The following is a 22,812-nucleotide window of genomic DNA, read 5'->3' as shown; positions in this document are numbered from 1 at the left end:
AAGCAAGATTCTTCAATCTTTATTACATTACCAACAGCAGTTTAGTTTCATGTTGAAACGGTAGTCTATTACAGGCTAGGTGTATAAAAGGCCCCTACGTATCATAGCGTTAATTATTTACGTTGGGTGAAGGTATATGATCATGAGGACAAAACCATTCAAATTGCTCCATAGGGGACGCAACAGTGCCAGTGCTTGGACCCCTCCCAATGCCGCTTGCGGCTTTAATCGTTTTTTTTCTTTTCTGATTTTTACCTTTTTCTCCCAATTTAGTGGCCAATCGATCCTTATTTTAGTCCAAACACCCACCCTCGTACTGCATGCGTTCGCCAACTGCATCTCTCTGGCCGGCAGTCTCGAAAGGAGACGCCTCTTCACTTTGGTGACAAGGCAAATCCAAGCCGAACCACTGCTTTTTCCAACACACACAGAGACGCGTTCATGTGCCGAACACAAGCTGACTCCGGCCCCCTCCCGAAGACAGCGTTGCCAATTATTGCTGCTTCATCGAGTCCAGCCATAGTTAGATCTGACGAGACCGGGGCGCGAACCCCGGTCCCCAGTGGGAGACTGCATCGGCACAAAGCCGATGCTTAGACCGCTACACCACCACGGACTCCAAAGCATTTCATTTTCAGCAGAAATACAGAAATAAAAACTGCTTTGCAAACCCCCCCCCCCTTTTTTTTTTTGTGGGCCCGCTGCCTGTAGAGTCCAGTACTTGGAGGAATACATGATAAAAGATGAGGGTGTCAGCAGATTAACATTGTGGCTTCATAGATTTCACAAGTGAAGACATACTCAAATGTAACCAGATTGTCTTAAGCTGTTAAACAACCGCTAAACTTAGGTTTTGAGTTGAGTCCTACTTATGCTGCCCTGATTAGCTCAACCAGTTTAATCAGTAGAGGGCACATCTGAAGGGAAGATTTGGGGTTGGGGGGGGGGGGATACATTGTCCTCAGTCACGAAGGATAATCTGTTTTATAGTTTCCCCAACAGCTTTTCACGGTTTCTGTTTCCATTAGCCACATGTTTGACAAATATATGTTCGACACATGTTGCATTGTGTGTCATACTTTGCATGAAGTTCAGAGGAGCATTGACAGAAATGTAATAAATCCCTTGCAAGTAAGAGCAATTCATTCAATTATCTGTTGACCAAGCAAGATAAATCTCTACTTTTCGACTGCTGTGCTTGCAGTTTGTCCCTTGTGGTCCTATCTTCCTTGTCCACCCCAGGTATGCCTCACCAGGGCTGTAGATACAGAGTTTGCCCCATTGACAATTAATTATTATGAACAGCCTATTTAATGAAAGCGAAATTCCTAGATGATTGTTTAGCTAAAGTTCCATTTTAAGGAACTTAGCTACTTTTTGAAGATTATCAGGCTGATGCTGCAGCCACCGTGACCCATCCCACCCCTCCTCCATCTACCACCAGTTCCAGCCAAGCCCAAAGTTCCTTTACGCTAGCAGGTAGAGAATAATAAACCCATTATTGATTCTGTTATTGGTAGATTGTTTTTTTTTTCTTGCAAAATAATCTTAAAGAACTAATCTTGAGTCTTGATAATGTATAAAACTGATAAAGCAGTATCGATAAGAGTTGTAAGATACACCGATCAGCCAAAACATTAAACCCACTGACAGGGAAGTGAATAGCAGTGATTATCACATTACAATGGCACCTGTTAAGGGGTGGGATATATTAGGCAGTAAGTGCACAGTGAGTTCGTGAAGTTATGTTGGAAGCAGGAAAAATTGGCAAATGTAAGGATCTGAGCACCTTTTGATAAGGGCCAAATTGTGATGGCTAGATGACTGGGTCAGAGCATCTCCAAAATGGCAGGTCCTGTGGGGTGTTCCCAGTGTGCAGTGGTCAGTACCTACTGACAGTGGTCTAAGGAAGGACAATTGGTGAACCGGTGATAGAGTAATGGGCACCCAAGGGTCATTGATGTGCTGCATGGGGAGTGAAGGCTAGCCAGTCTGGTCCAGTCCCACAGAAGAGCTACTGTAGCTCAAATTGCTGAAAAAGTTCATGCTGGCTATGATAGACAGGTGTCAGGACACACAGTGCAGCACAGCTTGCTACATATGGGGCTGCATAGCCACAGACCAGTCAGAGTACCCATGCTGACCCCTGTCCACTGCTGAAAACACCTACAATGGAAATGTGAGCAATGGAAACGTGCCTGGTCTGATGAATCACGTTTTCTTTTGCCATGTCGGTGGCTGGGTGCATTTACCTGGGGAAGAGATGGCACCAGGATTCAAGGTCAAGATAATCCTTATTATCCCTGAGGGGCATTTTGTTGCACAGCTAGCAGTAAAAACAATCAACATCAATGATCAACACACACTGATCAAGACACAAAAAAATCACACAAAGAAACATAGAATTACATAGTTATTCAAAAGGCCAATAGCAGCAGGGACAAATCTATTGGTACAGCATCTTGACAGATTATATCTGCGACCAGATGGAAGCAACTTGAACTCACTGAACAAGATATGACTAGGGTCAGCAAGAATTGACCGGGCACTACAGGAAGAAGGCAAGATGGTGAAGGCAGTGTGATGCTCTGGACAATTTTCTGCTGGGAAACCTTGGGTCCTGGCATTCATGTGGATTTTACTTTTACACATGCCACCTACCTAAACATTGTTGCAGACCAGGTACAGTGGCTTGCAAAAGTATTCATACCCCTTGAACTTTTCCACATTTTGTCACGTTTTGACCACAAATATAAATATATTTTATTAGAGTTTTATGTGAAAGACCAACACAAAGTGGTACACAATTGTGAAGTACAAAGAAAATTATACATGATTTTAAAAAAAAATTACAAAAAAAAACTGAAAAGTGCGGTGTGCAAAAGTATTCAGCCCCCCTGAGTCAATACTTTGTGGAACCGCCTTTTGCCGCAATTACAGCTGCAAGTCTTTTGGGATATGTCTCTACCAGCTTTGCACATCTAGAGACTGAAATTTTTGCCCGTTCTTCTTTGCAAACCAGCTCAAGCTCAGTCAGATTAGATGGAGAGCGTTTGTGAACGGCAGTTTTCAGATCTTGCCACAGATTTTCAATTGGATTTAAGTCTGGACTTTGACTGGGCCATTCTAACACATGAATATGTTCTGTTTTAAACCATTCCATTGTAGCCCTGGCTTTATGTTTAGGGTCGCTGTTCTGTTCCGCCTCAGTCTCAAGTCTTTTGCAGACTCCAACAGGTTTTCTTCCAAGATTGCCCTGTATTTGGCTCCATCCATCTTCCCATCAACTCTGACCATCTTCCCTGTCCCTGCTGAAGAGAAGCACCCCCAGAGTATGATGCTGCCACCACCATGTTTGACCATGGGGATGGTGTGTTCAGGGTGATGTGCAGTGTTATTTCGCCACACAAAGCGTTTTGCATTTAGGCCAAAAAGTTCAATTTTGGTCTCATCTGACCAGAGCACCTTCTTCCACATGTTTGCTGTGTCCCCCATATGGCTTCTGGCAAACTGCAAACGGGTCTTCTTATGGTTTTCTTTTAACAATGGCTTTCTTCTTGCCACTCTTCCATAAAGGCCAGATTTGTGCAGTGCACGACCAATAGTTGTGCTGTGGACAGATTCCCCCACCTGAGCTGTGGATCTCTGCAGTTCGTCCAGAGTCACCACGGGCCTCTTGGCTGCTTCTCTGATCAGTGCTCTCCTTGTTCGGCCTGTAAGTTTAGGTGGACGGCCGTGTCTTGGTAGGTTTGCAGTTGTGCCATACTCTTTCCATTTCCGGATGATGGATTGAACAGTGCTCCGTGAGATGTTCAAAGCTTGGGAAATCATTTTATAGCCTAACCCTGCTTTAAACTTCTCCACAACTTTATCCCTGACCTGTCTGGTATGTTCCTTGGACTTCATGATGCTGTTTGCTCCCCAATATTCTCTTAACAAACCTCTGAGGCCGTCACAGAACAGCTGTATTTGTACTGAGATTAGATTACACACAGGTTGACTCTATTTAGTCATTAGGTCAACATTCGATCATTCAGCAATCATCAAGCATCTTCTGAAAGCAATTGGCTGCACTAAGAGAAAAGGGGGCTGAATACTTTTGCACCCTGCACTTTTCAGTTTTTTATTTGCAAATTTTTTTTTAAATCATGTATGATTGTCTTTGTACTTAACAATTGTGTGCCACTTTGTGTTGGTCTTTCATATAAAATTCCAATAAAATATATTTATGCTTGTGGTCGTAACAGTTCAAGGGGTATGAATACTTTTGCAAGCCACTGTACATCCCTTCATGGCAATGGTATTCCCTGATGGCAGTGGCCTCTTTCAGCAGGATAATGTGCCCTGCCACACTGCAAAAATTGTTCAGGTATGTTTTTTTTTTGTTGCCCCCCCCCCTGTCCTCCCCAATTTACCCGTCCAATTACCCCACTCTTCTGAGCCGTCCCAGTCGCTGCTCCAACCCCTCTGCCAATCCAGGGAGGGCTGCAGACTACCACGTGCGTCCTCCGATAAATGTGGCGTTGCCAGCCGCTTCTTTTCACCTGACAGTGAGGTGTTTCACCAGGGGGACGTAGCACATGGGAGGATCATGCTATTCCCCCCAGTTCTCTCCCCCCTGACAGGTGCCCTGCCTGACCAGAGGAGGCACTAGTGCAGCGACCAGGACACATACCCGCATTTGTTTTCCCACCCGCAGATGGCCAATTGTGTCTGTAGGGATACCTGACCAAGCCGGAGGTAACACGGCGATTCAAACTGGCAATCTCCGTGTTGGTAGGCAAAGGAATAGACCACTACACTACCCGGACGGCCCCAGGTGTGGTTTGAGGAAAATGACAAAGAATTCAAGGTGTTGCCTTGGCCTCCAAATTCCCCAGATCTCAATCCGATTGAGCCTGTGCGGGATGTGCCGGAAATACAAGTCTAATCCATGGAGGTCCCACCTCACAACTTACAGGACTTAAAGAATCCGCTGCTAACATCTTGCTGCTAGATAACACCTTCAGAGGTCTTGTGGAATCCATGCCTCGATGGGTCAAAGCTGTTTTGGTGGCACGAAGGGGACCTACACAATATAAGGCAGGTGGTTTTAATGTTTTGGCTGATCAGTGTGCATCAAATTTTAATGATACCATCCCTAATGGTGGTTGAATAAAACTGCCTCAGACTTGCACTCATTTAGCTGAAAATATATCTAGATGTTTTGCCTCTTCTTGTTTCCAAGACAGTCTGAGATAATTTTCAAGGAACAAAGATCAATGAATTATAGTGGGAAATAAAAATCATCAGAATAACAATGGAATGATTATATCTCTCAGTAATACTACAGAGCAGTCCAAAATGGAAAACAGAATGGGTCCTGAAAAGCAACCATGAGGGATCCCACAGGATAGCATAGCAATGGAGAAAGTATAGTGGCGTAGGTTGACTGAAATGGTCTGTCAACCTGATATGACTTAAAACAACCTTGAGTAATGTCCCAGATGGATGACTTGCTAGGCAATGTCATATGTGATGATAGACTTGCAATTTTAATTAACCACTTCCAATAAGAAGTTGGTATAAATGCTGTGCTGGGTTTGTAATCAATGGCACACATCCACACAAACAGTGGCAGAAAATTGTGGCAATCAAGATGATCAATGGAACATGATGACCTAAACGCTGATGTAGACTGAATGATTACTATTATAGCTTGTCATGCTAAAATAGAAAATTGAGGATGGACTTGTTGCCACTGGTATGTTTTGCCACCACTTCTGCTCGTGACACAAGTTAATAGTATTGGTAATTATAGTAAATTTCATTTACAGTATTGATGGTTGCGCAAAACCAGGAAGATCAGTTTGTAATAATTAAAGGAATTGATTAAATAGAGATTATTGGAGAGTTTCAAATGGTGGACTCTAGTGTAGGGCAGCTTGAGTCCAAGATAAAATTTCTCTGAAGATATGAGCAATACATCTTGTAATTCTTGTAATCTCCTATGCCCTTCCTTTCATGTAGGAGACTGTTGGAGTCATCCCTGTTGTCTCTGTCTCGCTATGACATGGCAGGATCCAGAGACCACCCCATTTACCCTGATCCAGCCAGGTAGCCTAATAAGTGCTTACCCCAGCCAGCAGGGCTGCACCTTTCATCTGATTGAAATTCAAATTTGAAGATATGCAATGCTTATCCACAGAAGACTGGATTTTGTTTGAACAAATTTCATTGAATTCCTCAAACAAATAGGTGCTGTAATGGTGATGCACAGCACATATTGATCTAATAACCAGTCAGAGGAATTCCTTGACTAGTTGTTGAGCACTCGGAGGACAATTCCTAGATGCAGTGTTGAAAAGATGGAAGTGGGAATGCGAGTCTAATCAGCAGAACACTTCAGTTATGAGATGCTCCAGATTTTTTATCCAGTTGTTGTTTTGGATGCCACTTGCGATGGATGCCATTTTTCAACTATGTAATGATCCCTGTTAATCTGATAGATTTATTGATCTACTAGACCACCTTAAAGTGAAAAACTTGTTAAATTATCAAACTAATGCTTTAGAGTGAGTATGTTTGTTTGTTTCCGACGATGTTGGCGTGGCTCTGTTATCACATTGATTTTCACTGGGTAACTGAGTAATATGAAAAGTAGATGAAAAATAAATTACCTTTGTACCTCAGTGTGAACATATTTGAGGTTCAACAAATGTTCATGATGGAAACTAATTCAATCTTGATATTACCTGTAACTTCAAGACAAGGCCATTCCCCACGCAGATAGTCCATTTGGCCTCTATAAAGCTTCTAGATAAACCAACAGAATGTGTTAAAAGTCTTTAATATTTTGAGAAACTACATTTAGCATTTAATAGGAACCTATGCTTTTGACCTTGTCATCTGAAAATATCAAGCGTTCAAGTGTGGGTAGGCACTTGTTTTTAGCTTGTTTTAACCTACGTACATTTTGAAAAAGGTAAAAATAAAAATGGTGTGCATCAAGAAGAAAGTGATGGTGGTGTCCATGTATAAAGGATATGAAGCAGTATAGTTTCATAGGACAGTGACGCAGTATAGTTTCATAGGATAGTGACTTGTCCATGTATAAAGGATATGAAGCAGTATAGTTTCATGGGACAGTGATGGCGGTGTCCATGTATAAAGGATATGAAGCAGTATAGTTTCATAGGACAGTGGCGGTGGTGTCCATGTATAAAGGATATGAAGCAGTATAGTTTCATAGGACAGTGGCGGTGGTGTCCATGTATAAAGGATATGAAGCAGTATAGTTTCATAGGACAGTGGCAGTGGTGTCCATGTATGAAGGATATGAAGCAGTATAGTTTCATAGGACAGTGACGTGTTGTCCATGAAAAAGGATATGAAACAGAGTAGTTTCATAGGACAGTGATGGTGGTGTCCATGTTTAAATGATATGAATCAGTGTCGTTTAATAGGACAGTGACGTGGTGTGCATGTATAAAGGATATGAAGCAGTATAGTTTCATAGGACAGTGACGGTGGGGTCCATGTATAAAGGATATGAAACAGTATAGTTTCATAGGACAGTGACGTGGTGTCCATGTATAAAGGATATGAAACAGTATAGTTTCATAGGAAAGTGATGTGGAGTCCATGTATATAGGATATGAAGCAGTATAGTTTCATAGGACAGTGGCGGTGGTGTCCACGTATAAAGGATATGAAGCAGTACAGTTTCATAGGACAGTGACTTGGTGTCCACGTATAAAGGATCTGAAGCAGTGTAGTTTCATAGGACAGTGATGGTGGTGTCCAAGATATGAAGCAGTTTAGTTTCATAGGACAGTGGCAGTGGTGTCCATGTATAAAGGATATGAAGCAGTATAGTTTCATAGCACAGTGACGTGTTGTCCATCTGTAAAGAAATGAAGCACTATGGTTTCATAAGACAGTGGCAGTGGTGTCCATGTATAAAGGATATGAAGCAGTATAGTTTCATAGGACACTGATGTGGAGTCCATGTATATAGGAAATGAAGCAGTATAGTTTCATAGGACAGTGGCGGTGGTGTCCACGTATAAAGGATATGACGCAGTACAGTTTCATAGGACAGTGTTGGTGGTGTCCAGGATATGAAGCAGTATAGTTTCCTAGGACAGTGGCAGTGGTGTCCATGTATAAAGGATATGAAGCAGTATAGTTTCATAGGCAGTGGCAGTAGTGGCCATGTATAAAGGATATGAAGCAGTATAGTTTCATAGGACAGTGACGGTGGTGTCCATGAAAAAGGATATGAAACAGTGTAGTTTCATAGGACAGTGATGGTGGTGTCCATGTATAAATGATATGAATCAGTGTAATTTAATAGGACAGTGACATGGTGTGCATGTATAAAGGATATGAAGCAGTATAGTGTCATAGGACAGTGACGTGGGGTCCATTTATAAAGGATATGAAGCAGTGTAGTTTCATAGGACAATGGCGGTGATGTCCATGTATAAAGGATATGAAGCAGTATAGTTTCGTAGGACGGTGATGGTGGTGTTCATGTATGAAGGATATGAAGCAGTATAGTTTCATAGGACAGTGATGGTAGTGTCCATGTATAAAGGGTGTGAAGCAGTATAGTTTCATTGGACAATGATGGTGGTGTCCGTGTATAAAGGATATGAAACCGTGTAGTTTCATAGGACAGTGATGGTGGTGTCCATGTGTAAAGGGTTTGAAGCAGTATAGCTTCATAGGACAGTGATGGTGGTGTCCATGTATAAAGGATATGAAGCAGTGTAGTTTCATAAGACAGTGATGGTGGTGTCTATGTATAAAGGGTATGAAGCAGTATAGTTTCATAAGACAGTGATGGTGGTGTCCATGTATAAAGGATATGAAGCAGTGTAGATTCATAGGACAGTGATGGTGGTGTCCATTTATAAAGGATATGAAGTAGTATAGTTTCGTAGGACATTGGCGGTGGTGTCCATGTATAAAGGATATGCATCAGTTTAATTTCATAGGACAGTGACGTGGTGTCTGTGTATAAACGATATGAAGCAGTGTAGTTTCATAGGACAGTGACGTGGTGTCCATGGATGAAGGATATGAAGCAGTATAGTTTCATAGGACAGTGACTGTGGTGTCTATGTATAAAGGATATGAAGCAGTGTAGTTTCATAGGACAGTGACTGTGGTGTCCATGTATAAAGGATATGAAGCAGTGTAGTTTCATAGGACAATGGCGGTGATGTCCATGTATAAAGGATATGAAGCAGTATAGTTTCATAAGACAGTGATGGTGGTGTCCATGTATAAGAGATATGAAGCAGTATAGTTTCATAGGACAGTGACGGTGGGGTCCATGTATAAAGGATATGAAACAGTATAGTTTCATAGGACAGTGACGTGGTGTCCATGTATAAAGGATATGAAACAGTATAGTTTCATAGGAAAGTGATGTGGAGTCCATGTATATAGGATATGAAGCAGTATAGTTTCATAGGACAGTGGCGGTGGTGTCCACGTATAAAGGATACGAAGCAGTACAGTTTCATAGGACAGTGACTTGGTGTCCACGTATAAAGGATCTGAAGCAGTGTAGTTTCATAGGACAGTGATGGTGGTGTCCAAGATATGAAGCAGTTTAGTTTCATAGGACAGTGGCAGTGGTGTCCATGTATAAAGGATATGAAGCAGTATAGTTTCATAGCACAGTGACGTGTTGTCCATCTGTAAAGAAATGAAGCACTATGGTTTCATAAGACAGTGGCAGTGGTGTCCATGTATAAAGGATATGAAGCAGTATAGTTTCATAGGACACTGATGTGGAGTCCATGTATATAGGAAATGAAGCAGTATAGTTTCATAGGACAGTGGCGGTGGTGTCCACGTATAAAGGATATGACGCAGTATAGTTTCATAGGACAGTGTTGGTGGTGTCCAGGATATGAAGCAGTATAGTTTCCTAGGACAGTGGCAGTGGTGTCCATGTATAAAGGATATGAAGCAGTATAGTTTCATAGGCAGTGGCAGTAGTGGCCATGTATAAAGGATATGAAGCAGTATAGTTTCATAGGACAGTGACGGTGGTGTCCATGAAAAAGGATATGAAACAGTGTAGTTTCATAGGACAGTGATGGTGGTGTCCATGTATAAATGATATGAATCAGTGTAATTTAATAGGACAGTGACATGGTGTGCATGTATAAAGGATATGAAGCAGTATAGTGTCATAGGACAGTGACGTGGGGTCCATTTATAAAGGATATGAAGCAGTAGTTTCATAGGACATTGACGGTGGGGTCCATGTATAAAGGATATGAAGCAGTGTAGTTTCATAGGACAATGGCGGTGATGTCCATGTATAAAGGATATGAAGCAGTATAGTTTCGTAGGACGGTGATGGTGGTGTTCATGTATGAAGGATATGAAGCAGTATAGTTTCATAGGACAGTGATGGTAGTGTCCATGTATAAAGGGTGTGAAGCAGTATAGTTTCATTGGACAATGATGGTGGTGTCCGTGTATAAAGGATATGAAACCGTGTAGTTTCATAGGACAGTGATGGTGGTGTCCATGTGTAAAGGGTTTGAAGCAGTATAGCTTCATAGGACAGTGATGGTGGTGTCCATGTATAAAGGATATGAAGCAGTGTAGATTCATAGGACAGTGATGGTGGTGTCCATGTATAAAGGATATGAAGTAGTATAGTTTCGTAGGACATTGGCGGTGGTGTCCATGTATAAAGGATATGCATCAGTTTAATTTCATAGGACAGTGACGTGGTGTCTGTGTATAAACGATATGAAGCAGTGTAGTTTCATAGGACAGTGACGTGGTGTCCATGTATGAAGGATATGAAGCAGTATAGTTTCATAGGACAGTGACTGTGGTGTCTATGTATAAAGGATATGAAGCAGTGTCGTTTCATAGGACAGTGACTGTGGTGTCCATGTATAAAGGATATGAAGCAGTGTAGTTTCATAGGACAATGGCGGTGATGTCCATGTATAAAGGATATGAAGCAGTATAGTTTCATAAGACAGTGATGGTGGTGTCCATGTATAAGAGATATGAAGCAGTATAGTTTCATAGGACAGTGGCGTGGTGTCCATGTATGAAGGATATGAAGCAGTATAGTTTCATAGGACAGTGACTGTGGTGTCTATGTATAAAGGATATGAAGCAGTGTAGTTTCATAGGACAGTGACTGTGGTGTCCATGTATAAAGGATATGAAGCAGTGTAGTTTCATAGGACAATGGCGGTGATGTCCATGTATAAAGGATATGAAGCAGTATAGTTTCATAAGACAGTGATGGTGGTGTCCATGTATAAGAGATATGAAGCAGTATAGTTTCATAGGACAGTGACGTGGTGTCCATGTATGAAGGATATGAAGCAGTATAGTTTCATAGGACAGTGATGGTGGTGTCCATGTACAAAGGATATGAATCAGTTTAGTTTCATAGGACAGTGACGTGTGGTCCATCTATAAAGAAATGAAGCAGCATAGTTTCATAGGACAGTGGCAGTGGTGTCCATGTATAAAGGATATGAAGCAGTGTAGTTTCATAGGACAGTGATGGTGGTGTCCATGTATAAAGGATATGAAGCAGTATAGTTTCATAGGACAGTGACGTGGTGTCCATGTAAAAAGGATATGAAGCAGTATAGTTTCATAGGACAGTGATGGTGGTGTCCATGTATAAAGGATATGAAGCAGTATAGTTTCATAGGACAGTGATGGTGGTGTCCATGTATAAAGGGTTTGAAGCAGTACAGTTTCATAGGGCAGTGACGTGGTGTCCAAGTATAAAGGATATGAAGCAGTGTAGATTCATAGGACAGTGATGGTGGTGTCCATGTATAAAGGATATGAAGTAGTATAGTTTCGTAGGACATTGGCGGTGGTGTCCATGTATAAAGGATATGCATGTTTAATTTCATAGGACAGTGACGTGGTGTCCATGTATAAAGGATATGAAGCAGTGTAGTTTCATAGGACAGGGATGGTGGTGTCCATGTATAAAGTAGATGAAGCAGTATAGTTTCATAGGACAGTGGCGGCAGTGTCCCATGTATAAAGGATATGAAGCAGTATAGTTTCATAGGACAGTGATGTTGGTGTCCATGTAAAAAGGATATGAAGCAGTATAGTTTCATAGGACAGTGGCGGTGGTCTGGGATACACTGAAGTGGCAGTGTTGTGGTATAACTCTGTTGCCTCAGGTTGTCACAGGTTGCGGGAGGGCGTTCAGTTTGCTAATGCGGGCACGTCGTATTTCTACTGAACTCATGATTTCTTGGTCTGACCCATGGACTACATAATGTTGGTTATCGGTGTCTTCGGTGTGCTCAATCAGTATAGTTTCATAGGACAGTGATGGTGGCGTCCATGTATAAAGGATATGAAGCAGTATAGTTTCATAGGACAGTGATGGTGGTGTCCATGTACAAAGGATATGAATCAGTTTAGTTTCATAGGACAGTGACGTGTGGTCCATCTATAAAGAAATGAAGCAGTATAGTTTCATAGGACAGTGGCAGTGGTGTCCATGTATAAAGGATATGAAGCAGTGTAGTTTCATAGGACAGTGATGGTGGTGTCCATGTATAAAGGATATGAAGCCGTATAGTTTCATAGGACAGTGACGTGGTGTCCATGTAAAAAGGATATGAAGCAGTATGGTTTCATAGGACAGTGATGGTGGTGTTCATGTATAAAGGGTATGAAGCAGTATAGTTTCATAGGACAGTGATGGTGGTGTCCATGTATAAAGGGTTTGAAGCAGTACAGTTTCATAGGGCAGTGACGTGGTGTCCATGTATAAACTATATGAAGCAGTGTAGTTTCATAGGACAGTGACGTGGTGTCCATGTATAACGGATATGAAGCAGTATAGTTTCATAGGACAGTGACGGCGGTGTCAATGTATAAAGGATATGAAGCAGTGTAGATTCATAGGACAGTGATGGTGGTGTCCATGTATAAAGGATATGAAGTAGTATAGTTTCGTAGGACATTGGTGGTGGTGTCCATGTATAAAGGATATGCATCAGTTAATTTCATAGGACAGTGACGTGGTGTCTGTGTATAAACGATATGAAGCAGTGTAGTTTCATAGGACAGTGATGTGGTGTCCATGTATGAAGGATATGAAGCAGTATAGTTTAATAGGACAGTGACTGTGGTGTCCATGTATAAAGGATATGAAGCAGTATAGTTTCATAGGACAGTGACGTGGTGTCTGTGTATAAACGATATGAAGCAGTATAGTTTCATAGGACAGTGACTGTGGTGTCCATGTATAAAGGATATGAAGCAGTATAGTTTAATAGGACAGTGACTGTGGTGTCCATGTATAAAGGATATGAAGCAGTATAGTTTCATAGGACAGTGACGTGGTGTCCATGTATAAAGGATATGAAGCAGTGTAGTTTCGTAGGACGGTGATGATGGTGTTCATATATAAAGGATATGAAGCAGTATAGTTTCATAGGACATTTACGGTGGTGTCCATGTATAAAGGATATGAAACCGTGTAGTTTTGTAGGACAGTGATGATGGTGTCCATGTATAAAGGATATGAAGCAGTATAGTTTAATAGGACAGTGACTGTGGTGTCCATGTATAAAGGATATGAAACAGTGTAGTTTCATAGGACAGTGATGGTGGTGTCCATGTATAAAGGATATGAAGCAGTGTAGTTTCCTAGGACAGTGGCGGTGGTGTCCATGTATAAAGGATATGAAGCAGTGTAGTTTCATAGGAGAGTGACGTGGTGTCCATGTATAAAGGATATGAAGCAGTGTAGTTTCCTAGGACAGTGGCGGTGGTGTCCATGTGTAAAGGATAGGAAGCAGTGTAGTTTCATAGGACAATGGCGGTGATGTCCATATATAAAGGATATGAAGCAGTATAGTTTCATAGGACAGTGACGTGGTGTCCATGTATAAAGGATATGAAGCAGTGTAGTTTCGTAGGACGGTGATGATGGTGTCCATGTATAAAGGATATGAAGCAGTATAGTTTAATAGGACAGTGACTGTGGTGTCCATGTATAAAGGATATGAAGCAGTATAGTTTCATAGGACAGTGACGTGGTGTCCATGTATAAAGGATATGAAGCAGTGTAGTTTCGTAGGACGGTGATGATGGTGTTCATATATAAAGGATATGAAGCAGTATAGTTTCATAGGACATTTACGGTGGTGTCCATGTATAAAGGATATGAAACCGTGTAGTTTTGTAGGACAGTGATGATGGTGTCCATGTATAAAGGATATGAAGCAGTATAGTTTAATAGGACAGTGACTGTGGTGTCCATGTATAAAGGATATGAAACAGTGTAGTTTCATAGGACAGTGATGGTGGTGTCCATGTATAAAGGATATGAAGCAGTGTAGTTTCCTAGGACAGTGGCGGTGGTGTCCATGTATAAAGGATATGAAGCAGTGTAGTTTCATAGGAGAGTGACGTGGTGTCCATGTATAAAGGATATGAAGCAGTGTAGTTTCCTAGGACAGTGGCGGTGGTGTCCATGTGTAAAGGATAGGAAGCAGTGTAGTTTCATAGGACAATGGCGGTGATGTCCATATATAAAGGATATGAAGCAGTATAGTTTCATAGGACAGTGACGTGGTGTCCATGTATAAAGGATATGAAGCAGTGTAGTTTCGTAGGACGGTGATGATGGTGTTCATATATAAAGGATATGAAGCAGTATAGTTTCATAGGACATTTACGGTGGTGTCCATGTATAAAGGATATGAAACCGTGTAGTTTTGTAGGACAGTGATGATGGTGTCCATGTATAAAGGATATGAAGCAGTATAGTTTCATAGGACAGTGATGGTGGTGTCCATGTACAAAGGATATGAATCAGTTTAGTTTCATAGGACAGTGACGTGTGGTCCATCTATAAAGAAATGAAGCAGTATAGTTTCATAGGACAGTGGCAGTGGTGTCCATGTATAAAGGATATGAAGCAGTGTAGTTTCATAGGACAGTGATGGTGGTGTCCATGTATAAAGGATATGAAGCCGTATAGTTTCATAGGACAGTGACGTGGTGTCCATGTAAAAAGGATATGAAGCAGTATGGTTTCATAGGACAGTGATGGTGGTGTTCATGTATAAAGGGTATGAAGCAGTATAGTTTCATAGGACAGTGATGGTGGTGTCCATGTATAAAGGGTTTGAAGCAGTACAGTTTCATAGGGCAGTGACGTGGTGTCCATGTATAAACTATATGAAGCAGTGTAGTTTCATAGGACAGTGACGTGGTGTCCATGTATAACGGATATGAAGCAGTATAGTTTCATAGGACAGTGACGGCGGTGTCAATGTATAAAGGATATGAAGCAGTGTAGATTCATAGGACAGTGATGGTGGTGTCCATGTATAAAGGATATGAAGTAGTATAGTTTCGTAGGACATTGGCGGTGGTGTCCATGTATAAAGGATATGCATCAGTTAATTTCATAGGACAGTGACGTGGTGTCTGTGTATAAACGATATGAAGCAGTGTAGTTTCATAGGACAGTGATGTGGTGTCCATGTATGAAGGATATGAAGCAGTATAGTTTAATAGGACAGTGACTGTGGTGTCCATGTATAAAGGATATGAAGCAGTATAGTTTCATAGGACAGTGACGTGGTGTCTGTGTATAAACGATATGAAGCAGTATAGTTTCATAGGACAGTGACTGTGGTGTCCATGTATAAAGGATATGAAGCAGTATAGTTTAATAGGACAGTGACTGTGGTGTCCATGTATAAAGGATATGAAGCAGTATAGTTTCATAGGACAGTGACGTGGTGTCCATGTATAAAGGATATGAAGCAGTGTAGTTTCGTAGGACGGTGATGATGGTGTTCATATATAAAGGATATGAAGCAGTATAGTTTCATAGGACATTTACGGTGGTGTCCATGTATAAAGGATATGAAACCGTGTAGTTTTGTAGGACAGTGATGATGGTGTCCATGTATAAAGGATATGAAGCAGTATAGTTTAATAGGACAGTGACTGTGGTGTCCATGTATAAAGGATATGAAACAGTGTAGTTTCATAGGACAGTGATGGTGGTGTCCATGTATAAAGGATAGGAAACCGTGTAGTTTCATAGGAGAGTGACGTGGTGACCATGTATAAAGGATATGAAGCAGTGTAGTTTCCTAGGACAGTGGCGGTGGTGTCCATGTATAAAGGATATGAAGCAGTGTAGTTTCATAGGAGAGTGACGTGGTGTCCATGTATAAAGGATATGAAGCAGTGTAGTTTCCTAGGACAGTGGCGGTGGTGTCCATGTGTAAAGGATAGGGAGCAGTGTAGTTTCATAGGACAATGGCGGTGATGTCCATATATAAAGGATATGAAGCAGTATAGTTTCATAGGACAGTGACGTGGTGTCCATGTATAAAGGATATGAAGCAGTGTAGTTTCGTAGGACGGTGATGATGGTGTTCATATATAAAGGATATGAAGCAGTATAGTTTCATAGGACATTTACGGTGGTGTCCATGTATAAAGGATATGAAACCGTGTAGTTTTGTAGGACAGTGATGATGGTGTCCATGTATAAAGGATATGAAGCAGTATAGTTTCATAGGACATTTACATTGGTGTCCATGTATAAAGGATATGAAATAGTGTAGTTTCATAGGACAGTGATGATGGTGTCCATGTATAAAGGATATGAAGCAGTGTACTTTCATAGGACAGTGATGGTGGTGTCCATGCCTAAAGGGTATGAAGCAGTATAGTTTCATTGGACAGTGATGGTAGTGTCCCTGTATAAAGTAGATGAAGCAGTATAGCTTCATAGGTCAGTAATGGTGGTGTCCATGTGTAAAGGATATGAAGCAGTACAGTTTCAGTGGACAGTGATGGTGGTGTCCATGTATAAAGGATATGAAATAGTGTAGTTTCATAGGACAGTGATGGTGGTGTCCATGTATAAAGGATAGGAAGCAGTATAGTTTCATAGGACAGTGATGGTGGTGTCCATATATAAAGGGTATGAAGCAGTATAGTTTCATAAGACAGTGATGGTGGTGTCCGTGTGTAAAGGATATTAAGCAGTGTAGTTTCATAGGACAGTGACGGTAGTGTCCATGTGTAAAGATTATGAAGCAGTATATTTTCATAGGACAGTGTCGGCGGTGTCCATGTGTAAAGGATATGAAGCAGTATAGTTTCATAGGAAAGTGATGGTGGTGTCCATGTATAAGGGGTATGAATCAGTTTAGTTTCATAGGATAGTGACGTGTTGTCCATCTATAAAGAAATTAAGCAGTATAATTTCATAGGACAGTGGCGGCGGTATCCATGTATACAGGATATGAAGCAGTATAGTTTCATAGGACAGTGACGTGGTGTCAGTGTATAAAGGATATGAAGCAGTATAGTTTCATAGGACAGTGATGGTGGTGTCCATGTATAAAGGATATGAAGCTGTGTAGTTTCGTAGGACAGTGATGGTGGTGTCCATGTACAAAGGATATGAAGCAGTATAGTTTCATAGGACAGTGGCGGTGGTGTGGGACACACTGAAGTGGCAGTGTTGTGGTATAACTCTGTTGCCTCAGGTTGTCCCAGGTTTCGGGAGGGCGTTCAGTTTGCTAATGCGGGCACATCGTCTTTCTACTGAACTCATGATTTCTTTTTCTGACCCATGGACTACATAGTGTTGGTTATCGGTGTCTTCGGTGTGCTCAATCAGTATAGTTTCATCGGACAGTGACGTGGCGTCCATGTATAAAGGATATGAAGCAGTGTAGTTTCATAGGACAGTGATGGTGGTGTCCATTTTTCAAGGATATGAAGCAGTATAGTTTCATAGGACAGTGGCGGTGATATCCATGTATAAAGGATATGAAGCAGTATAGTTTCTTAGGACAGTGGCGGTGGTATCCATGTGTAAAGGATATGAAGCAGTATAGTTTCATAGGACAGTGATGGTGGTTTCCATGTATAAAGGATATGAAGCAGTGTAGTTTCGTAGGACAGTGATGGTGGTGTCCATGTATAAAGGATATGAAGCAGTATAGTATCATAGGACAGTGGCGGTGGTGCTGGATACACTGAAGTGGCAGTGTTGTGGTATAACACGGCTGCCCTAGCTTGTCACAGGTTTCGGGGGGGCGTTCAGTTGGCTAATGCGGGCATGTCGTCTTTCTACTGAAGTCATGATTTCTTGGTCTGACCCATGGACTCTGTGCCTACATAGTGTTGGTTATCGGTGTCTTCCATGTGCTCAATCAGGGGGGTTGATTGTAATGTGATTTTTTTTCCATGAAAGAAAGACTTAGGGTTTCCTCCTCAAATGTGCATGTGTTGCGTCCTCTGTTCTTGTTGAATTCATCACCAGGGCAGTCCATTTCTCCATGCTTTGAGCATGCCAAAATGTTTTCAGCTAAAAAAGATACAAATATAGTTTGCTACCCATTTGAATGCTGTGTTTAACAAGTGTATAAACTATTTGTAAATTTGATGTTCAAAGGATGCCATTCAAAGGCATTCCGCAATGTGGACCTAAACAGTCTTCATTCTGCAGTGTGGACCTAAGCACTGCAACACACTGATGTGTTATTAGCTTGTTTGGTGTGGGCTGAGTCCACCAGGAGGGTTAAACTTGAGCTCAACGTAAGCCTTTGAGTCATCCACAAAGAGAACCTCACAAAAACCCTCTGTGCTGCACTGTCCATGTGCTGTCGTTTTTACTCTTACTGACCCACGTACCATTCATGACCACATTTCTGAAATTTGTAAAAAAAAGAAAAGAAAAGAAAAAAAACTTTAACGTGGCCCAATTACATGAGGCAAAAATGTTGGGCCTAGTTGTTATCATACTGTGAGCAGCACATAGCTCTTTTTTTTTTTGTCCTCCAGGCTTTCCCCAGCAGCTTACTATGCCCAGAGAATGATCCAGTACCTGTCCAGACGGGACAGTATTCGCCAGCGCTCGTTGCGGTACCAACAGAACCGCCTGCGGACCCTGTCCTCATCCTCAGATAGCCAAGCTGGCAACCCGGCTGGCTCCTTGGATAACAGCGACGTGGACTTTGAAGAGTTGGAGTACGTTCCCTTCTCACATTACATATAGCTTAGTTACAGCATAGTGTTTGTATGACAACCCTGAGAAATAGTTGGGTGGTGTTTTTGGGTTGTAGACCGCTAGTCATCACAGTTTTTTATTGCTACAGGGTAAAAAACATTTCATTGAATAGTAACTTAATCTGTCCAAATACAGTTGGCTGTTTGAAATAGGGTTAGGGTTAAGGTGAGTCCTTAACAAAACCTGTCATGTGCTTTCTCGGTTTATGTGATATAGTTAAAACTGCTATGTGTAATAGTTTTACTATCCTGACACTGGGACTAATAAATGTGTAATAGTTTTACTATCCTGTCACAGTGGGACTAATAAATGTGTAATAATTTTACCATCCTGAAACAGTAGAACTAGTAAATGTAATAGTTTTACTAGCCTGACACAGTTGGACTAGTAAATGTAATAGTTTTACTATCCTGACACAGTGGGACTAGTAAATTTGTGATAGTTTTACCATCCTGATACAGTGGCACTAGTAAATGTGTAGTAGTTTTACTGTCCTGACACAGTGGGACTAGTAAATGTAATATTTTTACTATCCCGACACAGTGGGACTAGTAAATGTGTAATAGTTTTACTATCCTGACACAGTGGGACTAGTAAATATATAATGGTTTTACTATCCTGACACAGTGGGGACTAGTAAATGTGTAATAGTTTTACTATCCTGACACAGTGGGACTAGTAAATGTAATAGTTTTACTATCCTGACACAATGGGGACTAGTAAATGTAATAGTTTACTACCCTGGCACAGTGGGACTACTAAAGGTAATAGTTTACTACCCTGACACAGTGGGACTAGTAAATGTGTAATAGTTTTACTATCCTGACACAGTGGGACTCGTAAATGTGTAATAGTTTTACTGTCCTGACACAATGGGTACTAGTAAATGTAATAGTTTTACTACCCTGATACAGTGGGACTAGTAAATGTGTAATAGTTTTACTGCCCTCACACAGTGGAACTAGTAGATGTAATAGTTTACTACGCTGACACAGTGGGACTAGTAAATGTAATAGTTTTACTATCCTGACACATTGGGACTAGTAAATGTAATAGTTTTACTACCCTGATACAGTGGGACTAGTAAATGTGTAATAGTTTTACTGCCCTCACACAGTGGGACTACTAAATGTGTAATAGTTTTGCTGTCCTGACACAGTGGGACTAGTAAATGTGTAATAGTTTTACCATCCTGACACAGTGGGACTAGTAAATGTAATAGTTTTACTATCCTGAAACAGTGGGACTAGTAAATGTGTAATGGTTTTACTATCCTGACACAGTGGGACTAGTAAATGTGTAATAGTTTTACCATCCTGACACAGCGGGACTAGTAAATGTAATAGTTTTACTATCCTGACACAGTGGGACTAGTAAATGTGTAATAGTTTACTACCCTGACACAGTGTGGACTAGTAAATGTAACAGTTTTACTATCCTGACACAGTGGGACTAGTAAATTTAATAGTTTACTACCCTGACACAGTGGGACTAGTAAATGTAATAGTTTTACTGTCCTGACACAGTGGGGACTAGTAAATGTAACAGTTTCACTATCCTGACACAGTGGGACTAGTAAATGTAATAGTTTTACTGTCCTGACACAGTGGGACTAGTAAATGTAATAGTTTACTACCCTGACACAGTGGAACTAGTAGATGTAATAGTTTACTACGCTGACACAGTGGGACTAGTAAATGTAATAGTTTTACTATCCTGACACATTGGGACTAGTAAAGGTAATAGTTTACTATCCTGACATAGTGAGACTACTAAATGTGTAATAGTTTTACTATCCTCACACTGTGGGACTAGTAAATGTGTAATAGTTTTATTATCCTGACACAGTGGGGACTAGTAAATGTGTAATAGTTTTATTATCCTGACACAGTGGGGACTAGTAAATGTGTAATAGTTTTACTCTGCTGACATAGTGGGACTAGTAAATGTGTAATAGTTTTATTATCCTGACACAGTGGGGACTAGTAAATGTGTAATAGTTTTACTCTGCTGACACAGTGCAGTGGGACTAGTAAATGTGTAATAGTTTTACTATCCTGTCACAGTTTGACTAGTAAATGTGTAATAGTTTTACTATCCTGACATAGTGGGGCTACTAAATGTGTAATAGTTTTACTATCCTGACACAGTGGGACTACTAAATGTGTAATAGTTTTACTATCCTGACATAGTGGGACTAGTAAATGTGTAATAGTTTTACTATCCTGACACAGTGGGTCTAGTACATGTGTAATAGTTTTACTATCCTTTCACAGGGGGACTAGAAAATGTGTAATAGTTTTACTGTCCTGACACGGTGGGACTAGTAAAGGTAATAGTTTTACTGTCCTGACACAGTGGGTCTAGTAAATGTGTAATAGTTTCACTATCCTGACACAGTGGGACTAGTAAACGTAATAGTTTTACTATTCTGACACAGTGGGACTAGTAAATGTAATAGTTGTACTATCCTGACACAGTGGGGACTAGTAAATGTAATAGTTTTACTATCCTGACACTATGGGACAACTAAATGTGTAATAGTTTCACTATCCTGACACTGTGGGACTAGTAAATGTGTAATAGTTTTACTATCCTGACACAGTGGGGACTAGTAAATATGTAACAGTTTTACAATCCTGACACAGTGGGACTTGTAAATGTAATAGGTTTACTATCCTGACACAGTGGGGACTAGTAAATATGTAATAGTTTTACTATCCTGACACAGTGGGACCAGTAAATGTGTAATCGTTTTACTATTCTGACACTGTGGGACTTGTAAATGTAATAGGTTTACTATCCTGACACAGTGGGACTAGTGAATGTAATAGCTTTACTACCTCACACAGTGGGGCTATTAATGTAATACTAGTAAATGCCAGCAAGGAATTGTACTGAGTACTGAATTGTACTGAGGTAAATGATGCACAGCTTTCCCCACTCACCACATGTCTGCATTCAGAAACAAAGGAGCTGGGCTGGCTGCTTAGTGTTTGTTGTTGACTCCCACCTCCTGAAGACGCTGGCTATACAAATAAAATTACCTGACTTGACTTGCTCACACTGGCATCCTCAGGAAATGATGCAGCACCTGCAACAAACTGGTACTTCTGAGGGTGTTCAGACATTTTACATATCAGCAGATGTGCTGTGTATGCTACGCCGCCTTTTGAGTTTTGTTAGTCTTGTTTGCTTTCATTTGTTTCTCACATTACTCACTAATAGAAATCAGGAGAAGTACAGTTACACATAGCACATGCAATATTCCAGTTTATCTGACATAGAACATATTGTTATGGACTAAAACTGTCTGACTGATAGAAGTCAGGAAAAGTAAAGTTGCACATAGCACATGTAATATTCCAGTTTATCTGACATACAAGATGGTGTTATGGACTAAAACTGTCTGACTGAAAGAAGTCAGGAGATGTAGAGTTACACATAGCACATGCAATATTCAGTGTATATGACATAGAAGATAGTGTTATGGACTAAAACTGTCTGACTGATAGAAGTCAGGAGAAGTACAGTTACACATAGCACATGCAATATTCAGTTTATCTGACATAGAAGATGGTGTTATGGACTAAAACTGTCTGACTGATAGAAGTCAGGAGAAGTACAGTTACACATAGCACATGTAATATTTCAGTTTATCTGACATAGAAGATAATGTTATGGACTAAAACTGTCTGACTGATAGAAGTCAGGAGAAGTACAGT

The 22,812-nt window shown here is 40.9% G+C and overlaps 1 protein-coding gene across 1 annotated transcript in view; it reads left to right on the top strand.

The window, feature by feature from the left end:
- The window catches only part of ambra1b (autophagy/beclin-1 regulator 1b), a 133,171-nt gene that overhangs the window by 30,572 nt on the left and 79,787 nt on the right, over positions 1–22,812 (top strand). Inside the window, exons 8-9 of the mRNA XM_056281843.1 lie at positions 6,010–6,096; positions 18,862–19,047. Of these exons, the coding sequence (XP_056137818.1) occupies positions 6,010–6,096; positions 18,862–19,047 (273 nt within the window). The remainder of the gene's footprint in view (positions 1–6,009; positions 6,097–18,861; positions 19,048–22,812) is intronic.

Source organism: Lampris incognitus, chromosome 6 (genome assembly GCF_029633865.1).
Source record: "Lampris incognitus isolate fLamInc1 chromosome 6, fLamInc1.hap2, whole genome shotgun sequence".
Taxonomy (NCBI): Eukaryota; Metazoa; Chordata; class Actinopteri; order Lampriformes; family Lampridae; genus Lampris; species Lampris incognitus.
This window is presented reverse-complemented; position numbering and strand designations above follow the sequence as displayed.